Raw genomic sequence first — 25,577 nt, 5'->3', positions numbered from 1 at the left:
ATAAATAAATAAAATCTTAAAACAAACAAACAAACAAACAAACAAACAAACAAAAAAACCCCAGGTCCAGAGATCTGCCATACAAAATGGTGCCCATAGCTAACAATACCGGATTTGTTAAGGTGGTAGGGGTCATGTTAAGTGTTCTTACCAGAAGAAAAAAGTGAACTTAAATGTAGAAAAAGATAGAAGAAAAATGAAAATTCTGAATCTACAGTATTAATTTTTTTAACCACAAAACATACTCATCAATGATCCATATAGTATTATGGAAAAAAAAAAAAACATCAAACCAAAACAAAACGCAAAACCTCGTTCCTGGCATTCTGTGATTGTGCAGGCTGTCATCCCCAAACAGACGCGGTGCCCCCTCCTCCGCCCTCAACAACCGCAGGACCCCTGAGAACTCCTGGTGGAAATCGGCGCACCCCTAATTCTGAGCCTCATTTCTGAATGTCCTATCACTTCTGAGGCTGAATGATGCCCCCAGCTTCCTTTTCCAGCCGGTCTGTTCTTTTCTCACATTTCCAGATCCTACGGGCCAGGAGCTGGTGTGGGTGTCCTCCCCACCCCAAACTGTCACTTTCCAACTGTCTCTCCTCCATCCTGCCAAAGGCCCCTATCCATCTCTGAAGTCCATGCTGTGGAACCCAACATCCTCTTCCCCTTCGTAGTCATCCACTGACCACCCTTCACCCCAATTTCTCAAGACCCTCACATCCCGGCTCATGAAGCAATCTCCCTGTATGCGGGCCTAACCTACCCACTCTCTGGCCTCTTATTCCCGAGACCTCCATCATCCTTCTACCTCCACTCTCATGCCAGCAAGCCAACCCATACCATAGTTTCTCGGGCTGTTTTCTCATTGGCAAGTTCCAGTCTCAATATGTACTAAGCTTGACCTTGCATAGTCTGCTTAATTTCCCTGATCTAGAAAATGGCAAGGAGAGTGATGATCCTGTGTCCTAGGGTTATTGTGGAGACTTAAGGAGATAATACTTATCAAGTCCTTAGAACAGTGGTGAGCACACAGCGTGCAAGAATGTGAGCTATGGATGGTAATTCCATTAATAGACGAAGATGATGGGGGAAGAAAACAGGTTCCCCAACCCTGGCAAAGATTATGGCAGAGGGAAGAATTCAGACTGGGTGTGATTTTAGGAACACTGCCAGACCCACTTGAGCCTGTTCCTTCGTATGTAACATGGCAATAAGAACATCCACCTTCTGTGTTAGAGGAATTAGTGCCTTCCCATGTCAAAGAGGACAAGCATCTTAGATCGTGGAGCCTAAGCTACTCTGGGTCTGATGCATGTAACTGAGGACACGAACGCCTTTCTGGAAGCGAGCCTGCTTTGACGCTGGAATCACGGCTGCTTCGTCCTCTGGGATGTCTGAGATTCCATGAGCATTATCACAGAGTTTGGCCAAGGTGCAACTGGCACTGAATATTCCATTTACTTAACTCTGAGAAAACACTGATACCAATTTAAAATAATGCATTCTTTTAATTCCCACACGTGCTATGTTTAGAACCGTCTAAATGAACACTTTGGTAAGTAGGGCCAGTTTTTATCATGTTCATCCATGGGTACCTCCTCCTGGACAAGCGCTGTGTCCAGAAGGGACACGTGTACCTGTCAGATCTCAGCTCACTTGCCCCACAGACATTGTGAGCAGAAATCTGACCCTACATCTACCTCAAACCTACTGGGAGAATCAGCAATCCCACTCTGAGCTATAAAACCCAAAGGATCAGGAGCAGGGACTCAGACAGCTATTTACATACCAATGGTTGTAGTAACATTATTCACAGCATCCAAGAGGTGAAAATGACACAGATATCCATTGATGGATGAATGGATAAACAAAGTGTGGTACATGCATACAACGTAATAGTATCCAGCATTAATAATATTAATGGTATCCAACATGGAAGGACCTTGAGGAGGTTATGCTGAGTGAAATAAGTCAGACACTAAAGACTGCCTGATTCCACATATGTGAAGTTCCCAGGACAGGCAAATTCATCGAGGCTGAAAGTAGAATGGTGGTTGCCAGGGGCTAGGGGAGGAAGGAGCAAGGGTTAGTGCTGAACGGGGTAGAGTTTCAGCTGTGCAAAAAAGAAGTGCTCTATGGGTGGATGGTAGAGATGGCCATGCAACAGTGTGAATGTGTTTGATGCCCCACTGAGCTGTGCACTTAGAAAGAAATGCTTAAGATGAGGGGCGCCTAGGTGGTTCAGTCCTTCAAGTGTCCAACTCTTGATTTCAGCTCAGGTCATGATCTCAGGGTTGTGAGATCGAGTCCTGTGTTGGGCTATGGGCTGAAAGTGGTGCCCGCTTAAGACTCTCTCTGCCTCTCCCTCTCCCCATTCTTGTGATCTCTCTCTCTCTCTCTTAAAAAAAAAAGTTTAAAATGATCATTTTTATGTCATGTGTGTTTACCACAATTAAAAATAACCCATCAGAAGAGTTGAGGGCTGTTGACTCCACCTTCAAAATACACCCAGAGCCTGACACCTGCTCCCAGCTCCACAGCTACCACCCAGCCCAGGCCACCTCCTTCCCAGCCTGGGCTCCCACTTCATTCATCCTTGCTCAGCAAGCAGCCAAGGACTCCCTTCAGAATGAAGTCAGATCATGTCACTCTTCTGTTCCTTGGCCTTTCTGTCCTGGTCTTCCCGCTGCTGTCCTCCTCGGGTCACCCCTTTTTACCCCGCTGATTTCATCACCTCTTCCAAGCAGGTCTATGTGGTTCTGTGAACACAGGCATCTCTGTCCTGCTCACTGACGATTCCTTTTTCCTCGAACAGTGCTGGGCACATAGTAGGCACTCAAAAATATTTGTTGAATTTAACAAATGATTAAAAGGAGGATTGCTTCTCACGTCTGGTAGTTACACCTTTGGGCAGAATGCGGGCTCCTAGCGGCAGAGTTTTGATAAGGCTGCCATCTAGTGGCTGGATTCCTCGGTAGCTTTGTGGGCGCTCTCCCAACATTCCCTGGGACCCTGAGGTGAGCACTGGATGTGGTAAGGAGTGAGGCCATGTAATGTTTGTCCTTCTCCAATTGACTTACTTCACTCAGCATAATACCCTCCAGTTTCATCCACATCGAAGCAAATGGTGGGTATTTGTCGTTTCTAATGGCTGAGTAATATTAGTGAAAATATCAGAGAGGGTGACAAAACATGAGAGACACCTAACTCTGGGAAACGAACAAGTGGTAATGGAAAGGGAGGTGGGCGGGGGGTTGGGGCGACTGGGTGATGGGCACTGAGGAGGGCACTTGGCGGGATGAGCACTGGGTGTTATGCTATATGTTGGCAAATTGAACTCCAAAAAAATAAAAAAAATAAAAAAAAAAATTTAAAAAAAGGAGGGAGGCCAACTGCCTACCCGCAAGGGACCACTCGGTTCTCTAAATCAACTCCTAAAGGTGAGATGAGATATGCACAATGGGAGGAAAGGAAGAAGGACACGTCCGGGCTGTAATGCAGACAGGTTAAATAACACTGATCTTGAGGATCAGTAGGAGCACATATTGAGTGTGGAAGCGCTGGGTGGGCATGCTAGTTACAAAGCCAAACTCGTTTGGCCTTTCTTTTTTTTTTTTTTTTTAAGATTTTAAAAAATTTATTTATTCATGAGAGACACAGAGAGAGAGAGAGGCAGAGACACAGGCAGAGGGAGAAGCAGGCTCCTCGCAGGGAGACCAATGCAGGACTCGATTCTGGGACTCCAAGATCACACCCCAGGGCCAAAGGCAGGGGCTAAACCGCTGAGCCACCCAGGGATCCCCTCGTCTGGCCTTTCTGAAGCCAAATTTCCTGACTTGGATAAAGGACCACATTGTCACTTTTTTTCTCCCAAGATTTTACTTATTTACTTGAGACAGAGAGAAGGGAATGCGCACCCGTGTACACAAGGGGGAGGAGGGTGGTGGAGACACAGAGGGAAAGGGAGAAGCAGACTTCTCGCTGAGCAGGGATGTGGGGCTTGATCCCAGGACCCTGGGATCATGACCTGAGCCAAAGGCAGATGCTTAAATGACTGAGTCACCCAGGCACTCCTAACCAAAGAATTTAAAACATAACACTATATTATAATTTATTTTTTAAAAAGATTTTTATTTATTTATTCATGAGAGACATAGAGAGAGAGGCAGAGACATAGGCAGAGGGAGAAGCAGGCTCCTCACAGGGGCCTGATGCACGACTCAGTCCCAGGACCCCGGGATCACGACCTGAGCCAAAGGCAGATGCTCAACCACCGAGCCACCTAGGCATCCCTATATTATAATTTCATGACAAGATCCTTTTTAAGATTGGTACAGTTGAAAGAAAACACAGATAATACATACCATACATTATAGAAAACCTGTCCCAAAGCCAAAATTTCGAAATCTAAGACTTGAGGGCCATAGAAATAATTCTGTCCCTTAAGAGTCTACATATGATTTATAATTATATCTTTCCTTAAAGAAGAAATCAACTATATCTTTTAACATATAGAGAACTGATGTAAGTCTGGTAAATCCAGCATCCAATGAAGATGCCATTTCTAACACAATTATTCACATCTTTGTCTTCATGGTATGGAGATTTAAAAACCTGCACTTATTACTTGTACCAGTACTTTCCTTTCCTGGTTTCACATGTGTGGAAAAAAAAAAAAGACAAAATGTGATGCAGTGTTCAAATGATTACCTGACACTCCTGGACATCTGCAGAGGTGGGACACCTCCAGCCCAGAGGCACTGGCTGATGGGCAGCATCACCCACCATGCAGCCCAACAGCTGGCTCATGATGCGTGGGTCTGGATTCACCAAGAGTGAGGCAGTTTGGGGATACATGACAAATGCACAAAAGCGCCAGCTGTCCCAAAGCTGATTAAAACACTGTGGAGGACTGGCTACATTTAAAAATAGATTTCCAGAGACAAAATGTAATTTTCAGATTCAACTCTATTAATCTAAAGGATGTAATTTCATTGTAACAAAGTATGTGGCAAACTGAATTCGAATGGGAATGATAGGAATAATAATTGTATCTTGCATTCCAGTAGCCCATTATAGTTTAGAGAGTACTGTCTTGAGGACATCTCCACATAGCAGGGTAGGGATTTCCTTAATTTGATAAATAAGCACCTGAATGCCCTGGAAGGGGGAGGTGGGAGTGAACCCACCTTAGGAGCCAGTATTAAACCCAAGTCTTTCTCTGGAATTTTGAACATAGGAAGAACATGCTGTGATCAAACAACCAAACAGTTCATTAACAAAAATGGTTAATAAACACTACAAAAGGCAAGTAGATGGGGAAGATTGGTCAAGGCAAAAGAAAAAAGTTTAGATTATAACCTGTATATTATTCTGTTTTTAATTTTTAAAGCACACATGTGTATCTATATGTTTAAAAAATTTCAAACAGGGGGCATCTGGGCGGCTCAGTTAAGTGTCTGACTTTGGATCAGGTCATGATCTCAGGATTCTGGGATTGAGCCTCACTCCCTGCTCAGCGGGGAGTCTGCTTCTCCCTCTCCATCTGCCCCTCCCCTCCACTCCTGTTCTCTCTCTCAAATAAATAAATAAAATCTTAATAAAATTTAAAAAATAAAAAAATTTCAAACAATATAGAAATGAAGGCTCTTTCCCTCACAACTTCCAATTCTGGTAACTCCTCAAAGATAATCATTTTTAATCCCTCCAGAAAAAAAGTTATGATTTCAAATACTAAATTACTGTATATTTTTAAAAATCACAGCAAGCGAGATCATAAGCACCATGTTATTTTCCCCACTTATTAATATACTTTGATCTTTCTCTATGGGTACAATTATGCCACCAACTGTGTACTGATACACACTCAGGTGTTGCCAGTATTTTACTGTTAAAATAATGTTACAACTGTCCACATAGATCATCATCCTCTTTCAAGTAAATCAGTAATATTAAATGCTAAGGAGCAGAAATCCTTGGTTAAAGATTATATGCATTTCAAATCTAGACAGATATTATCAAACTGTCCTTGTACAACAACTATACGTGGAGCGCCAGTTCCCTACGCCCTTAAGAACACCAGAAATAATCAACTGTTTTAGTTTGTTCATCTATGAGAGGAAATAGTATATTAATTCTTGTTTTGATTTACATCTCTTCACCTCTATGTGAGACTTAGCATCTTTCCTAGTACCTGTCTTTATGGTTTAATGTGAACTGCCCTTTTTCTATTCTTTTTTTCTTTTTCTTGTTGATTGATATAAACTCTTTGTAAATAAGCCTTTCGTTACATGTATTGCAAATAACTTCCCTGTTTTTACAAAGCAGTTTTTTATATTCAAAATGAATTTTCATCTTTTTTTTTAAAGATTTTATTTATTCATGAGAGACAGAGACAGAGAGAGAGAGAGGCAGAGACATAGGCAGAGGGAAAAGCAGGCTCCATGAGGGAGTCCGACATGGGACTCGATCCCAGGTCTCCAGGATCAGGCCCTGGGCTGAAGTCGGCACTAAACCACTGAGCCACCAGGGCTGCCCAATTTTCATCTTTTCTTATATGGCTTCTGTGTTTGTTTCTACTTAGAAAGGCCCTTCCAAGACCAAGACTACAAATTGACTCTGAGGCTTTCTCTTTCCACATTCAGGGTTTCACTTCATAATACTGAAATCTTGAAATTTATTTTGATGAGAGGAATGAGATAAAGATTTAGCTTTATTTTTTTCCTGAAGACCCAATCAGTCATCATTTTCCAATGAATTATCTATCTTGATAAAAAAAAATGCTACTTTTATCCTATACTATCATATTACCCTCGGTGTAATCTGGATTTTCTCCCTTGTTCTGCTCAATTGCATACCTATTCTCCAGTTCCAAGATGCTTAAACTTAGCCCCTTGATTACTGTGTTTTAGAAATATTCTGGTTATTCTAGAATATTTAGTCTTTGAGATCAGAGCTTATCAACAGAGGCATTATTAAGACTTTGGGCTGGACAATTCTTTATTGTGGGGGGGCTGTCCTATGTGTTGTAGGATGTTCAGCAGCATCCCTGACCTCTACCCACTAGATGTCAGTAGCACCCCCCTTATTATGACAAAAATGTCCCTAGACAATGCCAGTTGTTCTTTGGATTAGGGTGGAAGGCAAAAAGGCCCCCAGTTGAGAACCACTGTTTTTGATAAATCCAATATCACTTTACTAGGGTTTGCACTCCAAATCAATTCCCACTGATATCTTAACTGAGATGAAGATAAAGTCATAGAATAATTTAGACAATGTTACTATATTTAAGATATACTTCTTATTACATTAATATATTTATATATAATTATACTTATATATTATTATTATATTTGATCTTCCTACTCAAGAACGATGGATGTCCTTCTACTTATTTACATCTTCTTCAGTGTCCTTCAAGAGAGTTTTAAGATTTTAAAAAAAATACAGGTTTTGTAATATTAACTTTATTCCTTGGTATTTTACCTTTTACATTCCTTTATAAATGGGATCATTTCTTGTATTATTTATCTCTTCTAACCAGTTACTGATAAGAAAGCTATTTATATTTGATATTCTATAACCAACCACACACTTAAATCCTGTTGTATCTAACAGATCTGCAGGACATTCTAAGTTCTTTCTAATGCCACAATTTTCAGGAAATTTTAAGCATTTTTCTAAGCATACAATGTTATCCTCTGCAGAAAATCATTTTGTTTCTTCATTTCCAATATTTCTGTAGCTAGAGCTCTCCTGTCTCACTGCTTTGGCTAATGCTTGCAGAAAAATTTAGATGACAGTGGTAATGATGGGCAATCTTGAATCATTCTTGACTTTAGTGGCATACTTCCAAGATTTCACCCTTGAGAACAGCCCTGGCTTTGGCTTGAGATACATATATTGTATCCCACTAGAGAAGTATCTCTACATTTATAGTATATCCAAAGTTTGTTTTTAAATCAGGAAGTGCTAATTTTGCCAAGCGTGTCTTCCATCTCTATTGAGATGACCAATGGTTCTCCTCTGGTCTATTAATGTTGTGAAACAGATTATATTCCTAAATTTCCAAATACTAACACATTCTTGGAAAGCATAAGTCCACTCGGTTGCTATCTACACTCTTACTCTTTTAATTTTTTGTTGAATTCTATTTGCTTGTATTTCAATTCCACATTTTTACATCAATATTTGAGAGTGAGATGATTCTGTCTTTTTTTTTTTTTTTTTTTTTTTAGCGGTGCTGTTAACTTTTGGAATTAATGTTTAGGTTGGCATGATAAAAAAAAGTTCTACTTTCATTTGTTGTATTTTTAAAACCAAAAGTCTGTATTTAGTATGAAACCAGTCTTTAAAATAGTATAACCATTGTATAGAAATATGAGGCCCTGGGCAGCCCGGGTGGCGCAGCGGTTTAGTGCCTGCCTTTGGTCCAGGGCGTGATCCTGGAGACCAGGGATCGAGTCCCACATCGGGCTCCCTGCATGAAGCCTGCTTCTCCCTCTGCCTGTGTCTCTGCCTCTCTCTCTCTCTCTCTCTCTCTCTCTGTCTCTTATGAATAAATAAATAAAATCTTTAAAGAAAAAAAAGAAATATGAGGCCCTTACATCCAAAAAAAAAAAAAGTCACATATATTCTTTGTAGATTCAACTGTTTGAAAATTGAATAAATTAAAATATACCTTTAAAAGCTAATCTGGATTGTGGTGTTTGTGCAGAATGCAGAAATCATAAGAATACCACAGTTCGACATCCATTACAAATTAATAATGACATACTTCAGCTATTTTCCTGTCTTAGTTTATCAATACACAGATATCTGCATTAAAACAGTTGGACCATGGAAATCTTAGCTCTCTTATGTACGTCTACCTAAAGAAAATTAAATACATTCCTGATGTTTTATGCTTCCCAGGCTCTGAACTCAAATATGATGATTAAAAAACCTTTTTCTGATTCTCAGAAAACCAGCAAAACTGAGGAAGTTTGTGGGTTCCAGAGGCCACTGCCACCTAAGTCACTCAGAGGGTCTTCCCCGTCCCAGAGGATCCAGGAAGGATGTTGCACACCCACATCTGCGAAAGACCTATGGGATCATTCACTCCTCTAATGTACCCCACACCAACACAACCCCAGAATGTACACCACCTTGCCAGGACCGCCAAAGGATTTCACACATATGGTGACAGATGGACACCTGGATGGACAGAGGGAGCCTCAGTACTCTCATTACCTTTTGTCTCTCCTCCGGCTCCTCACTAGATGTAAACTCCCTATGGGCAGGGACATTGTTGCCTAAACCCCATCCTGGCCCGGAATGAGAGCCAATAACACACAATCTGATGAGGGGAGGGATGTAGGAGTCATTGAGAGTTTTTCATAACGCCAAGATGAATGGTCTGCTTAGGTCCTTCCTTCCTGAATCCCCCCTTTTTGGGTCCCTCCTGCCTGGGTCCCTCTTTCCTGAGTTCCTCGTTCCTGGGTCCGTCCTGCCTGAGTCCCCCCTGCCTGGATCCCGTGTTCCTGGGTCCCCCCTCCTGGGTCCCCCCTGCCTGGGTCCCTCTCGCCTGGGTCCCCCTTGCCTTAGTCCCCCCTGCCTGGATCCCTTGTTCCTGGGTCCTCCCTGCCTGGGTCCCTCTTTCGTGAGTCCCTCCTGCCTGGGGCCCTCTGACCTCCTTCCTACCTGGGTTGCTCCTCAGGCGGTTCTCAGCAAGCTCGGAGATGGCTCCAGCTGTGGAAGTCTTTTTCAGTCGAACTACCCCCGAAGTGGCGGTACTTCCTGGTTTGTTGAGCATGTCCTCGCTACTGGCCCTCTTGAGCTAAGAGACAGAGGGAGGATGAAAGCATACACTGTCAGTAAGGCATGCTATACACCAAGAAAGCCCTGAGCGGTACCACCTGCCCGGTGGTTAAGATGCACTAAAGGCACCCTGAGGAGCATGATCGTGTGCAGTGGAAAAATGCAAAGCTACGTAAACCTGTGCTTATCATTTACAGGTCAGAGTATGATCTTCCATTACCGTTGCAAAATATATTATAAGATTATGGATGTCTATTACCCATCATGTCACACTTCAAATAATGTGTTGTTGTTGTTGTTTTTAAAACTGTTTTTCTGTTTGTTTGTTTGTTTGAAAGATGGGAGCCGATGAAGAAAGAACTGAGGCACATAAAAGGCAAGATAGGGTAATGCACGAAAAATTCAAGGACAACAAAAAATAGCTTAAAAATACATATCTCAGTCACAGAGATGTATGTATGTGTATATACGTACAAATATGTATATATACACGCACATATATATAGAGGAAGTAGAAGGATGAGATAGAAACGATCCGAATCTTCACCACCTGCTCCACACCAGGCACTCTGCCTATGACCTCACACAGACAACATGTTCAAAGGGAAGAGAGGAACTTTCTGGAGGCCAGAAGAGCACTGCTAACGGAAGACAGAAAGCAGAACCTTTCTGCTCCTTTTCTGCTTTCTTCCCTGTCATGGAACCAGCATAAAACATTTATTAAGAGGAACTGAAGTCTAAGGGGGAGGAGCCCCTAAAGGAGCTCACAGGTCGGCCCAGGTAAATTACATTCAGGGTTAATGAGAAACACCGCAAATAAATTTTCTCCACCATTCTAAGTCTTCTTGAAAGAATATCTCTGAAGAGGAATAGAATTAGAAGGCCGGAGCCAGGCAGATGCCCGGAGCCATCCCCAATCTACATGACATCTGGAAAAAGTAGTATGAAAAAGCCCTCAAGTCAATGGAGATGTGGAGCAAGCAGCCCCCCCCCACCCCCCCACACACACTGGCTGGGACCCCAACGGCTCTACTCCCTCCTGCTCCACTGGCCTTGGGATCATTTACTGAAGGTTAGGTGTTTAAATATTTGTGCGTGCACACACACAAACATTTCCACTTTTGCATTGTTTAGATTTCAGGGTATTACTACACACACTGCAAAATGGCTTGAAAGAGAAAAAAAAAAAAACAAGCAAACCAAGTGTTGGTGAGGTTCTGAAGCAACTAGAACTTTCATGCTCTGCTGGTGGGAGAGTGTGGACTGGTAAGCCGCTTTTTAAAACTGGCAGGATCTACTAAAGCAGAATATTTGCTTTATGATTCAGTCATCCCACTCCTAAGTCTATATCCAAATGAGTACATAGGTTCATCAAAGGAACATTCACAGTGGCTTTATTTACAGTAGCCCAAAAGTAGAACCATCCAAATGGTTGTCAACAGAAGGGGCAAATTATTTTTTTAAAAAGATTTTATTTATTCATGAGAGACACACAGAGAGGCAGAGACATAGGCAGAGGGAGAAGCAGGATCCCCACAGGGAGCCTGATGCGGGACTCAATCCCAGGACTCTGGGATCACACCCTGAGCCAAAGGCAGACACTCAACCATTGAGCCCCCCAGGCATCCCATGAAGGGGCAAGTATACAACGGTAAGTACACAGTAGAAAAAAAAAAGAATTACTGCTACACTAATAAATGCATGGATCCCACACACATGTTACGTGAAAGAAACCAGACACAAAAGAGTATATACTTCCTGACTTCATTTATACGAAGTTAAGAATTGGTAAAACCAAATAATGGTGACAGAAGTTAAAATAGTGGTTACTTCTGGGGGAGTTACTAACTGGGAAAGAAGTCTCTGAGGGCGTGGAACAAGATCCTGAGATCTTGACCAGATCTGAGATCCTGACCTGAGCTGAAAACAAGAGTCAGCCGCTCAACTGAATGAGCTATCCAGGTGCCCCCAGAATGTTCTATACCTTGACTTGGTGGTGGTTATACAAACATATGTAAAAATTCAATAAGCTGTATAGCTAAGACCAAGATTAATAACATACTTTGTTATAAGTGTGTTTGGCTTCCACAAAAAAAAAAAAAAAAAAAAGGAAAATGAGGGGCGGGTTATAGTTTGGGCGAGGCCCTGGTTCCACCCGTGCAAATGCTAGTCTACTTTGTTCCTTTTCTCTCCACTGTTCTTTTAGAAAAATTTTTATTGTGGTAAAATATAACATAAAATTTGCCATTGGAAGTGTACAGTTCGATGGCATTAAATACGTTCAAACTGTTGTGCAGCCATCATCACCATCCACGTCCATCATCCTGAAGTGAGACTCTACTCATGAAACAGTAATTCTCCATAGCCTACTTTCTAAAAGAGGGAGGGTGGCAAAAGTCTTACTATTAGTCCAGAAATTCTGATCAATGTTTTTAAACAATTTGTTCATTTAAAAAACAAATAGCTGGGGATCCCTGGGTGGCGCAGAGGTTTGGCGCCTGCCTTTGGCCCAGGGCGCGATCCCGGAGACCCGGAATCGAATCCCACATCGGGCTCCCAGTGCATGGAGCCTGCTTCTCCCTCTGCCTATGTCTCTGCCTCTCTCTCTCTCTCTCTCTGTGACTATCATAAATAAATAAAAATTTAAAAAAAATTTTTAAAAATAATAAAAAATAAAAAACAAATAGCTAATATTGAAAGGATGATTTGCATGCACTTCCAGTTACTAGAAGTAAGCAGAATCGTATTTTCTGACCAGTAGCACAGACCCCTAGTTTAACAACAGGACTAAACATGCCACTTGGGTTGTGGAAGAAGTCACTTGATTCCTCTTCCTATGGGGACTCCATCACTGTTTCTCTACTTTCTGTCTCAGAATAACAAGGGTCCCTGCACCCAATTTCTCCAGCCTCTCAAATTATCTGTCAGGTCACCAGTGAAATATGTATTTAGTATTAAATGGCGATAGTTCATGATGTCAGCAACTTTTTCTCAATAGAAAAAAAAATTATTATTTGCTCTGCCTGGAAGCATGCCCAGATGCCTTCCTGGGTCCTCAAAGAAAATCCATTCTGATTTTAGATTTTGAAAATTCCCTGGACAACACCTCGAATGAAAAAGGGAAATTGTTGCAGTTAACGGAAATTTCTAGCATTTGCAGTGGGTTCTGCTGTCCTCTGTCTGATTTTTGGACAGTACTAAAATCAGTAAGTCTGATGCAAAGTGTAGAATAATCAAATTCCACAGCAGAAGGCTCTTCCCACCCTTTCAACCCCCCTACCCTCCCCTAACTGAAACTGCCTCCTTCGATCCCATCACAGCCTCCACCCACCTTCAGGCTCAGCCCCCCGGGTGTGGCACCCTGGCGTAGAATTTGCCACCCATTCATTCAGAGCTCTGTCCTTGGGGCCCCTGGGTGGCTAAGTCAGTTAAGCATCTGCCTTCAACTCAGGTCAAGATCCCATGTCCCCAAATGGAACCCCACATTGGGCTCCCTGCACTGTGAGTGGTCTGCTTCTCTCTGCCCCTCACCCAGTTTGTGTGCTCACTCTCTCGCTCTCTCTCTCAAATAAACAAGTAAAATCTTAAAAAAAAAAAAAAAAAAAAAAAAAAAAGAGCTCCGATCTTGGTGAGATGACAGGCGGAGTTCAGAAAGGACAGGAGTAAGCAATCAGTGGGAGACTTACCCCTTGGTGGTCCCACTCTGTGTTATAAATAGATCCGATCCTGCCCTGAAGAGGACACTTCAGATGTGGTACAGGCCAGCAGCAGGCTATCTCCTTCCCACACAGTGTGGGGAATTTGGGTGGCAGCAAGGCTTTTACAGGGGAGCACTTTCCACAAGGCATCCCATCTGAGAAAGATTTATTGCTGGGAAAGCTCCCCCAGGAGGCAGCATACAAGAAGAAAAACTGGTCCTTCCTGTCCTCTGAAGCAGATCTCTTCCTCTGTCACTCTTTTTTGGCTGTAGCATCAGCTATGGGAAGCCACTAGTCTTAATAATTCTTGTTCTATCTCTATTCATGGCTGCACTCTGGGCTTTGTTTCCTGGTCCCTGAATGCAGTTTCGGCACCGCTTGAGATCTTTGGTTTGTTACAGAGAGGATCACTAGGCAGGTATGCACTTCAGGTGCTACATTGATATGTGTAATAGGTATTTACAATAATGCTTTCACTGATATTTAAGCTGCTGAGCACCTGCACATGGAAGCGTACAGAAGCAAAAAGTTTAAATGGCTTACAGATTAATGTAACTAAGAAATTCCTCTCGATTCCACAAAGATGGGGGCAGGGAGTAGAATCTAAAGCTCTAAAATCATTACATGTAATCTAATCCCATCTTCAAAGGTAGAAATGTGTTATGGCTGGAGCAGTGGCTCTCAAACTTGGGGTGTGCATGAGAATCCTTGGAGGGCTTGTTAAAATGCAGACTTCTGCCTATACCCCAGCTTCCAATCTGCCCAACACCATCCTCAAGTTGCCAATTCCCAAGGTCTGGAGTGAGGCCCCGAGAATCTGCATTTCTGACAAGTTGCCCGTTAGTGTTGATGCTGCTTATCTGGGAACCACACTCTGTGAACCAATGGTTTAGCACAGCACCATTGATGGAAATATAACACCAGCCATGTAAGCCTAGTGGCCACATTAAAAAAGCAAAATGAAAGGTAAAAAAAATTAACCTTAAGAATATATTTTCTTAACCCAACACAAAATATTATCAGTTAATGTAAAATATATTAATAAGGCATTTTACTTTTTTTTTTTTTTTTACTGACTCTTCACAATCTGGTATGTATTTCACCCTTACAGCACATTTAATCATTTAATTTTGACATTTCGAGGGACACCTGGGTGGCTCAGTGGTTGAGCATCTGCCTTTGGCTCAGGTCGTAATCCTGGAGTCCTGGGATCGAGTCCTGCATTGGGCTCCCTGCATGGAGCCTACTTCTCCTCTGCCTATGTCTCTGCCTCTCTCTCTGTGTCTCTCATGAATAAATAAATAAAATCTTAAAAAAAAAATTTTTTTTGACATTTTGAGGGCTCAACTGCTGCACGTGGCTAGTGGCCATCATAGCGGGCAGCACAGGGGTGCAGCACTCCTAGAGAATGATTATGTAAGATTGCTGAAGGAGAACAAGCGTCAGCAGGTGAGGAACAGAGGGTCAGAGGCAAGCAGAGATGAGCAACAGAGGAACAGAGACTGGTGTGTTCCAGTCTAGACTCAGAGAAGTTGTGGCCTTTCTGAGCTCCAAGCCTGCACCTTTTTCTACTCCAAATGACATAGAAACCTCAGATCTGCTCAATCCATTGCTTTTCTGCTGAAGCTAGCTCCAGCCAATGCTTTGCCATATGCAGCGAAGGGGGTCCTGACTAATAGACTTGGGCATTATTATTAACGGCTGGAATGAAATGGCCTGTCCGCCTCGGAGCACCCCAGAGCTTGAGCAGCATGGGAAAGACCTACAGTAACGCTCTTTGGGCCATCTGGGCTCCTGGTCCCTCATCCTGTTCTTACTCTGCTCCTGCAGCTGGGGCCAGTATTTGAAGTAGGGCATTTCATTCAACTTTGAGAGATTTGTTTCAGTTTTCCTATTTGTGACTAATTCAAATATATCTATCCATCCCATATGTATCCATTCACTATAACACAAATATAGTAAGATGGCAACTGTAGCATCCAGGTGGTTGGTATATGGATGTCACTGTCATTTAACTTCTCTGGGTGCTTGCCATTTCCATAGTAAACTACTGAGGGAAATGAATTCTTTACCCAATACTAGATGTGGAAAGGGGAAAATGGAAAAAGCATAGGAATGTGACAAGAGCTAGGGAAGCACAGGCTTGGTATGGCTCATTCTGCTACCCTGACCCTCAAATGCTTCCCCTTTATAGAGTAAGACCTGGGGACCCTAAGAATCAGAAATGACAATATGGATTTTTGCATTTCCCCTGACATTTTCCCCGTGGAAGAGGTTTCCAAAAAAATTGACCTATCCCTCCCTGGCATAACGGGCCAAAACTTCATTGTCCTTAGGAAACCTTGCTGGACTTCAGACATTTTTTTATTAAACATTACTTTAAAAAACATTTTGAGAGCCCCTTGGCGGCTCAGTGGTTGAGCGTCTGCCTTCAGCTGAGGGCATGATCCCAGGGTCCTGGAATTGAGTCCTGCATCAGGCTCCCAGTAGGGAGCCTGCTTCTCCCTCTGCCTGTGTCTCTGCCTCTCTCTCTGTGACTCTCATGAATAAATAAATAAAATCTTTAAAAGAAGAAGAAGAAGAGGAGGAGGAGGAGAAGAAGAAGAAAAGAAGAAGAAGAAGAAGAAGAAGAAGAAGAAGAAGAAGAAGAAGAAGACGACGGCAGAGGCGTAAGGGTGGGAAGGAGGAACGCTCCAGGCAGAAGAGCAGCAAACAGGCTGCTTCAGGAGTGCGACTAGCTCACAGAGGGACAGTGTCCCTGGGCATCAGAAGACCGTGTGGTCAGAGCCCAGGGAGCAGGGCAGAGGAGAGGGCAATGACATCTGAGAGGGAATAGGATCTCCAGGGCATCACTGGCTATATCAAGGACTTTGCTTTTCACTCTGAGTCAAATGGGGAACCTTGAGCGACGTTTAAATGGAGAAATGATGACATATGTGTTGAAAGGACCACTCTGGCTTCTGCTGAGACCAGAATGTAGGGTGCAAAGACAAAAGGACAGAGATCATTGAGGAAGGCCATGCAAGGAAGGTGGTGGCATGAGCCAGGTGGTCCCAAGGGAGGCGGTGGGAGCCAGCTGAAGTTGACATCGATTCTGAAGGTAGAAGTGATAGCATTTTGCTGATGGCCTATGGCATATGAGAAAAGCAGGGCCCAAGATGGTGGCTCTGGCCTGAGTCACTGAGAGCATGAAGTTGCTCAAGGAGGAAGATTCATGAGGAGCAGGAAGACTGATGGGGGCAGGTGAGGCAGTGGGGAAAGAATCTGATTTGGACAGGTTGCATTCTAGGCGCCTTTTATTTTTAGTTTTAAAAAAGATTTATTTATTTTAGAGAGAGAAAGAAAGAATGCACGTGCAAGCAGGGAAAGAGGGAGAGGGAGAGAGAATCTCAAGCAGACTTTGTGCTGAGTGCGGAGCCTGATGCAGGGTTCAATCCCACCACCCTGAGATTACAACCTGAGCTGAAACCAAGACGCTTAATCGACTGAGCCACCAGGCGCCCCTCTAGGCACCTGTTAGACAGCTAAGAGGCGATGTCACAATATCAGCTGGAGTGCTCCTGCATGGAGATGTCAATTTGTATGCCATCCACATGTAGAGTTAACCCTAGAAAAGCACAAGGGTCAGAGGTGCCAACATCCATGCAGTCAAAAATCCATGTCTATCTTCTGACTCCCCCAAAACTTGATTCACAGCCTACTATTGATCAGAAGCCTTACCAATAAAATAGTTCAGCAACACATATTTTGTATGTGATATGTATTATATACTGTATTCTTACAGTGAAGTAAGCTAGAGAGAAGAAAATGTTAAAATCATAAGAGAAAATACATTTGTAGTACTGTTCTATAAAAATATCTACATTGGTCTCCCCGCAGGGAGCCTGCTTCTCCCTCTGCCTATGTCTCTGTCTCTCTCTGTCTCTTATGAATAAATAAAATCTTTTAAAAAATCTGCACATAAGTGGACTTGTGTATGTCAAACCCACATTCAAGCATCAACTGTAGTATCTAAATTCACGAGAACAGATGCTAACACCTAGAACAGCTGTTCTTGACAGGGACAGTGCAGACACTCACTCAGGGAGCATGCTGGAATTTATGGGGGCATTTTTACTCATCATACTGATTGGAGGCACTACTTATTTTTAATGGGTGGGAGGACAGGGAACCCAGTTGTCCTGCAACGCATGTGGCAATCCTGCACACAACAGTGTCCCATATCCCACAGAATTTTCACACATTCTGCAGACATTCTCAAGGGTGGAGCGCCTTTTTATCATTATCTGAGCCTCAAGCATCCCTTCATTTTATATATGAAAACAACATACTTCTTGCACAGCTGCCCCATCCAGGGTGCTCTAAGGAGTGGCTTTGGTCTCTCAGTAGTCACGCCCAAGCAGATACAGATGGAAATACATATTATTTAATTATACACAAATTAAATATTTTTAATTTCCTTTTCTTTTCCTTTTATAGTCAGGATGTTATATTGGTTTCTCAAGAGTATGTGTGTAGGGAGGTTATACTATCTCTGAATCTCATCTCAGGATAGTAAGGGAAGCATTGGGGGTGACACAGCAGCTAGAAAAGAGGAGACCCCCAAACTGCATGCTGGGCCCACTTGATATTAGAAGCCCAGAGGTTGAGGAGCAGCCATCAGTGGGGACTGGGAGGTGCCTCCTGGGAGGGAGGAGACAACTGAGAGGAGGTATTCCCAGACGGAGGGCATAATCAACCATGTTTACGCTGCTGATGGGAAGTTAAGACAAGAAAGAACTGACAACTCCATGAGCAGGACTGAGAAGATCATTGGTGATCTCAACCCCGCCCCCCCCAATCTCTTGGGGTTCTGTGGGCAAAGTTCTAACTGGAGAGTCCACAGAATCCAGGGCAGGGGAATCTGAGTTTCTGTTAAACATTTTGCACATGTCCCTCCTCAATCCCAGAGCACCCCTGCTACACCCTCTTTGCTCTGTTCCTTTGGGTCAGGATGGGCTGGTTCTCCTGGGACCCTCCTTGGATCCTTCCTGGCCTTGAGAGGCCATGAGGCTTGCTTACTGCCCTCTTCAATCCTCGCACCCAGGGCTCCCCAGGGGCACTCAGCAGCCCAGGACTGGGCGTTTTCATCCGTACCTTGCTGAGCCGGGACTCAAATGCCAGTGAGGTGGAAGATTTAGAACTCTTCATGCCTGAAGAGGCTGCAGGGAGGGGCCGCGCCCGGTCTGGCCCATGGCTGCCCGCTTTGATGACTGGACTCCAGGGCTTGGCTGCGCTCCTCATGTTTGTCCTAGTGCGTCCGTCTCTCTGCACAAGATTGAAAAGAGAAGCATGAGTGTCCACAGCTCGAACATGCTGAGCACCATCACAGAGCTTTCCTCCATCTCCTCATTCCCACCGTTATAACAGAGAAGGAGGGCTTCTCTTTGGGTTGCACGGTGAGCATTCTAACTAACCCCTTTGCTTGAAGTCTACTTTGTACAGCTTCACATTGGCTTTTTTTCCCTAAGATTTTAAAAATTCGTTTATTCATGAGAGATACAGGGACATAAGCAGAGGGAGAAGCAGACTCCCCATGGGGAGCCTGATGCAGGACTCAATCCTGTATCAGGATCATGTCCTGAGCCAAAGGCAGACGCTCAACCACTGAGCCACCCAGGTGCCCCCTTTACATTGGCTTTTTCCAAATCAGTGAAACCATATGTAAGATAGTACGGATGTTCTACATTACTTTTCAGCAAAATGTCAAGCTCCTTGGCGGTGAGGTTATCACTATACTAGCATATGGTATGGTACATACACCATCATTAGGCTATACTATTATTCTATATGCCCATATGCCATATGCATATCCCTTTAAAACAGGGCAGCCTGAGTCAAGACATTCTGTGTCCGTAAGTCTTGCAGTTTCCAGGTTGACAACAGCACGACCTATCTAATTTTCAAATGGATCTAAATGAATTATTTGAAACTTGGATTTCCCAGAAGCACAGCATTTTCCTTCTTTCGGGCAAAAATGGGTGTCACTTAAAAATTAATGGAGCATGTTTTAATTGGTCAGACCTGACATTGTGAGGCAGAGCTACCCCCTCACTGAACTGGTTTATGAAAGAAATCGGTGCTAAGTAGCAGGCAGTAGTTCAAGGGCCTGCAGGCAGAGGTGTGGAAGGCAGCCTGAGTCCTGCCATCGGCAGTCAGGGTTCTCCTGCCTGAGTGAGGTGGGGCCTGCCGCCTCCGGACCCTTCAACCCTTCAACCCCTCGGAGCCAGTTAATTCTCTCAATAACGCAACAGCAAAGGAGTAAGTGCTCTCTGGGGGCTCATTCAGCTCTAGCTCTGCCCCGCCTTTGTGTATTCTCATGGCCAAGGGTGTGATGCAGAATACCAAAACCACAGGTAGTGCCTCATCCTTTCTTTTTTTGATTTTTATTTATTTATTTTTGTGCCGCATCCTTTCAAAGGCACAAACCAGAAAAATGCACTTTAAAAAACATCTGTAGGTGACAGACAGCTATTTCTAGTAGTCACTGCTGGTAGAACCTGGAGGTCTAATTAACTATCCCCAAGGGAGGGGTCATAGCTGGTGCCAAGCGGCTCTGGGCAACCCCCTCTTCTGAGCGTCCCCGTATCCCAGTAGACCCCCCATTAGCCACCATTCAGAAAAACAATAGGCTCCCTCCCCAGCCTGGCTCAGGCAGTGATCTCTTCCAGTTCTTGTCTCCTTCTCCTGGCTGCAAGACACCATTTTGACTGACATGCCTCTTGGCCAGGGCCAGCCAGCTCCTATTCCTAAAGTGATTAGCTGGCGGTGGCACGTGTCCCAGAATCTACCTGGAACTGCTTCTGCACCACTATACCCGAGGCTGTGCGAACGTGGCTACAGGTGAAGAGATATGTATTTAAAGACTTTGTCATCTGTTTTCTATAGTGCTTCTGAGAAAACTTATCCATGACTTCATTTATGTGATTAGTTTTGAACCTTATTAGCCTCAGCTTCATTCCAAATATGACGATTCTTTTTTAAAATTCCATATTACTTCTTGTGTATTTTACTGATGTTTAGCACCAATTATTTTTCTTTCTTGACCCATGATTTTTAATGCTGGTTTCCACGGCAACAGTGAGAGCATTCCTAGGTCGACAACTACACAGCAACTAATTTTATTGGGACTCCCAACATAAATGAATTGACAGAGCCTGAGTAATTCTTTTTTTTTTTTAATTTTTATTTATTTGAGACACAGAGATAAAGAGAGAGAGAGCAAGAGTGGGGAGGAGAGGGAGAAGCAGGCTCTCACCTGAGCAGGGAGCTCGACATGGGGCTTCATCCCGGGACCCCAGGATCACGACCTGAGCGGAAGGCAGACACTTAGCCAACTGAACCACCCAGGCGCCCCAAACTGAATAATTCTTGAAGAGAATGACTGATTACTTTTATCAGTTACTACAGAACCAACCTGCAACATGTCAGGTTGTCTTATGAAGATGGCTCAAATAAAATATTTATTTAATCAAGGCATCCTTTTACATATGATTACCACTACTTCAAAATGACTATTACAGGGCTTACTTTATGAAAACGTAAGATGATTCTGCCAAAGACCAAGGTGATTCTTGGTCAAAACTCAAGATCTAAACTCCTCTCTGAATCTCTGGTGACAAATCTGGCCATCTTCTGGGTGGTACACATGGAAGATGTTCAGCCATTTTTCTTTTCTTTCTTTCTTTTTTAAGATTTATTTAGTTATTCATGAGAGACACACAGAGAGGGGCAGAGATATAAGTAGAGGGAGAAGCATGCTTCCTGCGGGGAGCCGGATGGGGGACTCCATCCTAGGACCCCAGGATCAAGCCCTGAGAGAAAGGAAGACACTCAACTGCTGAGCCATCCAGGCATCTCCAGCCATTTTTCAAAAACTGGTGAGTTACTTGTTCTGAGGCAAAATTCTCAGGGTTACCTTACTTATATCATTCCTCCTTTCTCTATTTCTCCTAGAACCTTCTGAACCCAATCAAATTATTTCCAAATGGATGTAGCCATGCGCTTGTGTCATCTGGACCTCTCCTGTTCACCATGCTATCCTTTCTTCGTTCCTTTCACTCTCTTTTCTCATTCTTTTTCCCAGACTAAGGCTTCTATTTTGGAACCACATACCAGCCAGATTCTTCCCTTCAAATTCCACCTTCTTTCCAGATTTAAAATATGCAGAAATGAGATAATTAATGTCCTACTCCTGTGAACCACGGAAAGAACCCTATATAGCATACAGGATGGGATACCTGAGCTATATCAGGCTCTGCAGTGTCACTGCTACTTCCCAGGGATGGATAAGAGGATGAGAGCTAGTGTGTGAGGAAAACACTCTGGTCAGACCCAACACTAGCCTGGCGCCCTGCTCCCCCTTCTCATGGCTTAGGACATTACTAAACTTTGCCCAGCCCTCACCTCCAGCCTGCACCAGTGTCTTCCCAGAGTTCTCCACATCTTCCGGAGACTGCCTCTTTTTCCTTGCTCTGTGTATACCCAGCTCTAGGCTCTCCTGGGACAGGAGAGATTTATGGTCAGAGCTGTCCACTGGCAGTGCCTGGCCGGCCTTGGCTCTGCTCTCTGCCCATTTCTAGGAAGGCCTCCTGTGGGAAGGGGAGCAGGTGCCCATAGGTCCCATTCCTGGATTTCTGCAGATTTTTTTGTGCACTCCACTTTTGATGCAGGGAACCAGTTAGTTATAGAAACGGTGCAGTGTGTGAGAGCAACTACTCTATGCCACTCTGAGCCTGGCAAGACACTGCAAAGTACTCTTCATGGATGTCTCTGTAAATCCTCACCCTAACCCTAGGAAGTAAGTATCACCCCCACTTTACAGATGGGGAAACTTCTTTGGCTCAGGAGGATTAAGAGACTTGCCCAAATCACACAGTTTATTACGGAGCCAGGATTCAAGCCCAGCTGTCATTGGCCGTTAAACACCGGGTATGGCTATGGCCTCTGTGGCTGATCTTTGCTCCATGGGAAAGCAGGAATGCTTTTGGATCCAACGTTCCTGCTCTAAACCCAGCATCACCATTTGCTGTGTGAACTCGGGATGCTTTTCCAACACCACACGATTCTCAACATCTTCACCAAATAAAGTGGAGTTATTAGTGCAGATGGAAAGAAAACATGGATACCGAGGGCCAGGCACACAAAAGACACTCAGCAAATATTAGCTGCCTTCCCCACAAACACTATTAATCGTGTTCAGCGGAGGGCTGCTCTGCTTTATTATCTCAACAGTACACAGCAATGGATCCATTAAATCAATTTCAGCGGCAGAAGCCAAACATACTGGATTTAAGGAAAGTGCTCATCCTGTATACAGAACAGCCTATTTTCTTGTGGAAACATGAAAGAGGGAAAGTAGAGAAGAAAATAAATACTGAGAGCAGACACATTCCCATCCTGAGAATTGGCCCCAAACTTAATATAGCCTAGCTACTGAGAAAACAGGTGTGACTACTGGGTGAATAATAATTTCCTTACGGATGTAAGTTAGTAACAGAAAATAAATAGGTGGGTTCTGACCAAGGACAAGAATCTTTTTTTTTTTTTAAGTTTCTATTGTTAATTCCCTGATTTCTGCAAATCCTCCTAAACCATCTCAAAGGATCAAGCTGATGAAAGAATTACAGTTAAATCTAGGAACCCACTCCCGCAAGGGTGGGAAGAGGGTCTTCCCAGGGCTGTTTCCTTTACATTTTTCAATTATTTTATTTTCTTACAGAGCTTCTTTCCTTTCCAGAAGAGACTAGACTTATATTTAAACTGCAACTCATAAATCATTTGGCATAAAGTAGAAAAGAAAAAAGAGAGGGAGAGGAGGAAGATATAACAAGTATTTTAGGAATATGATTAGGTGTCTGGTCCCAGGGGAAAGTCAGAGCGCATGCAAATGTCTCCCACTCTCTCAACATGTGTTACTCTGCTACTTAATCGCTGCCCTCAGAACCTGTTTTGGAAGGGTTGTTTCGGGGCCTCAGATTTATGACCTTTTTAAGGCAAGAGAACAGAAGGGCGACGGGTAACCATTCTGGACGATCACGAAATAATGAGTGTCTGGGAGTGGGAGAGGCATTGAGGTCTTGATTACAAGTACAATAAGCACCAGGAAGCGGAAAGCTGAAACATTCAAGTCTGAGAACTAACAAAATATGAATGTTCACATAGCTCAATCACCAGGGGACTCAGCAGGAAACAGAACATAAGTGAACAACATGCTGAAAATATCTAACTCGAGCTTTTTAGAACATGTGCTGAGTTTGCTCTTGACCTCAACAGTAGGTCGTAAACTGGAGTGGATGCTCTTGCCACCGGGGGTATCTGGCAGTGTACGGAGATATTTTTGGTTGTCACAACTTGGGACGTGCTATCAGCTAGACCTGGAGATGCTGCTGGACATCCTGCAATCCAAAGGGAGGCCCCGGCAACAAAGAGGTGTCCGACCTAAAATGTCAGTAGTTGAGGTTGAGAAACTCAGTTCTAGGGGAAGAACAAGACTCCCTGAACACTAGTTCTTTGATGGGCACCCGGTTCGTTTCCCATCTAATATCAAAATGTTAATGCTGAGAATGTTTTAGGAGCAGCAGTGGGAATCCCAGATTTCTGCTGGAGGCCACAGGAAATCCTTCAAAGTTTATTATTTCCTGTGGTCCTGAGAAGTTATCCCATTAGCCTAAGATTCCTTCCTAGTAAATAAGGAAAAGAATAGATCCCCATGTGGTATCAGAAGAAAAATGGCAAACTGAAATTTATGTCAGTAGCAGAAGACATTTAAAGAAAATGAGAGCCAAGAAGTGATAAAACAAAATCTAAATGGAAAAGAACATTTGTACGTCATTAACCATACTGTCTCAAATGTGAAAAAAAGAAAAAAAAACAATCCACTTCAGAAATTGAATAAGAACTTGCAGAAACTATGAAATGCTGCCACAAGGCAGAGATCCATAGCAAATAGGATATAATCTGGGATAAGTCAGGTCACTGAATATGAAATGCAGACCCTAGAAAGAGGTTATAATCTGGAAGCTATTTTGAGACCAATGAAGACTCAGAATCACTGCCCGGGGCCATCCTGCTGTCTCCAAAGCTGAACCAAGAAGCCAACATCCCAAGGAGTGGATAGCCACTAATCAGTAGTTATTTCCTTACCTATAATGTGGTTTCACATCAAAGAATTAAATGTGAGGGCATCCCGGGTGGCTCAGCGGTTTAGTGCCGCTTTCGGCCCAGGGCATGATCCTGGAGACCCAGGATCAAGTCCCAAGTTGGGTTCCCAGAATGGAGCCTGCTTCTCCCCTATGTCTGTGCTTCTCTGTCTCTGTGTGTCTCTCATGAATAAATAAAATCTTTAAAAAAAAAAAAGAATTAAAAGTGAATGAGCCAAGGCAGGAGAGAAGGAAAGGGATATAAAATACTTCAAGAGCTCTTTCTATAGAAATAGTTTAAAAAGAGCTATTGAAGGGTGACTAAGAATAAAAACTATAATGCAGTGCCAGGACCATTCAGTAGGGAAGGGCAGCCTTTTCAACAAATGGTGGTGGAAAAACTGGATAGCCACATTCAAAAGAACGAATGTGGATCCTTATCTTGTACTATAAACAAAAGTTAACTCAAAGTGGATCAAAGACCTAAATGCAAGCATTAAAATTGAAAAATGCTTAGAAGAAAACATAGGGGAAAAGCTTTGTGGCATTGGATTTGACATTGGATTCTTTGATATGACATCTGAAGCACAGTCAACAAGAGAAAAATAGATAAACTGGACTACATCAAAATTAAAAACTTTCGTGCACCAAAGGACACAATCAACAGAGCAAAAAGGCAATTCATGGAATGGGAGAAGGTACTTGCAAACCATTTTTCTGGTAAGAGGTCTGCTGTGGCCTGAACAGTGTCCCCTACGTCCCCCATATCCATATGTTGAACCCCTGGCCCCCAATGTTATCATATTTGGAGATGGGGCCTTTAAGAGATAAATTAAAATTAAATGAGGTCATAAGTATGGGAGCCGAATTTGATAGGATTGGGGGCCTTCTTTTAATAGGA

General features: G+C 43.4%; 1 protein-coding gene and 1 long non-coding RNA gene across 7 annotated transcripts in view; one reads left to right on the top strand and one right to left on the bottom strand.

The window, feature by feature from the left end:
* Positions 1–25,577, bottom strand: part of SPECC1 (sperm antigen with calponin homology and coiled-coil domains 1) — a 286,151-nt gene that overhangs the window by 181,427 nt on the left and 79,147 nt on the right. For 5 of the 6 annotated variants that reach the window (XM_077892486.1, XM_077892485.1, XM_077892484.1 and 2 more), the window contains 2 exons: positions 18,633–18,803; positions 9,682–9,817 (listed from right to left, as the gene is read on the bottom strand). In XM_077892486.1, the coding sequence (XP_077748612.1) occupies positions 9,682–9,817; positions 18,633–18,779 (283 nt within the window). In that variant the 5' untranslated portion in view covers positions 18,780–18,803. Of the gene's footprint in view, positions 1–9,681; positions 9,818–18,632; positions 18,804–20,793; positions 20,813–25,577 lie in introns of those variants that run through there. The other variant, XM_077892483.1, reaches the window with a different exon arrangement.
* LOC144310845 (uncharacterized) overlaps positions 1–25,577 on the top strand; it is a 56,424-nt gene that overhangs the window by 25,729 nt on the left and 5,118 nt on the right. The gene's annotated exons all lie outside the window — the stretch shown is intronic.

Source organism: Canis aureus, chromosome 3, assembly GCF_053574225.1.
Source record: "Canis aureus isolate CA01 chromosome 3, VMU_Caureus_v.1.0, whole genome shotgun sequence".
NCBI lineage: Eukaryota > Metazoa > Chordata > Mammalia > Carnivora > Canidae > Canis > Canis aureus.
The sequence above is the reverse complement of the archived record's forward strand: the minus strand, read 5'-3'. Positions and strand labels throughout refer to the sequence as shown.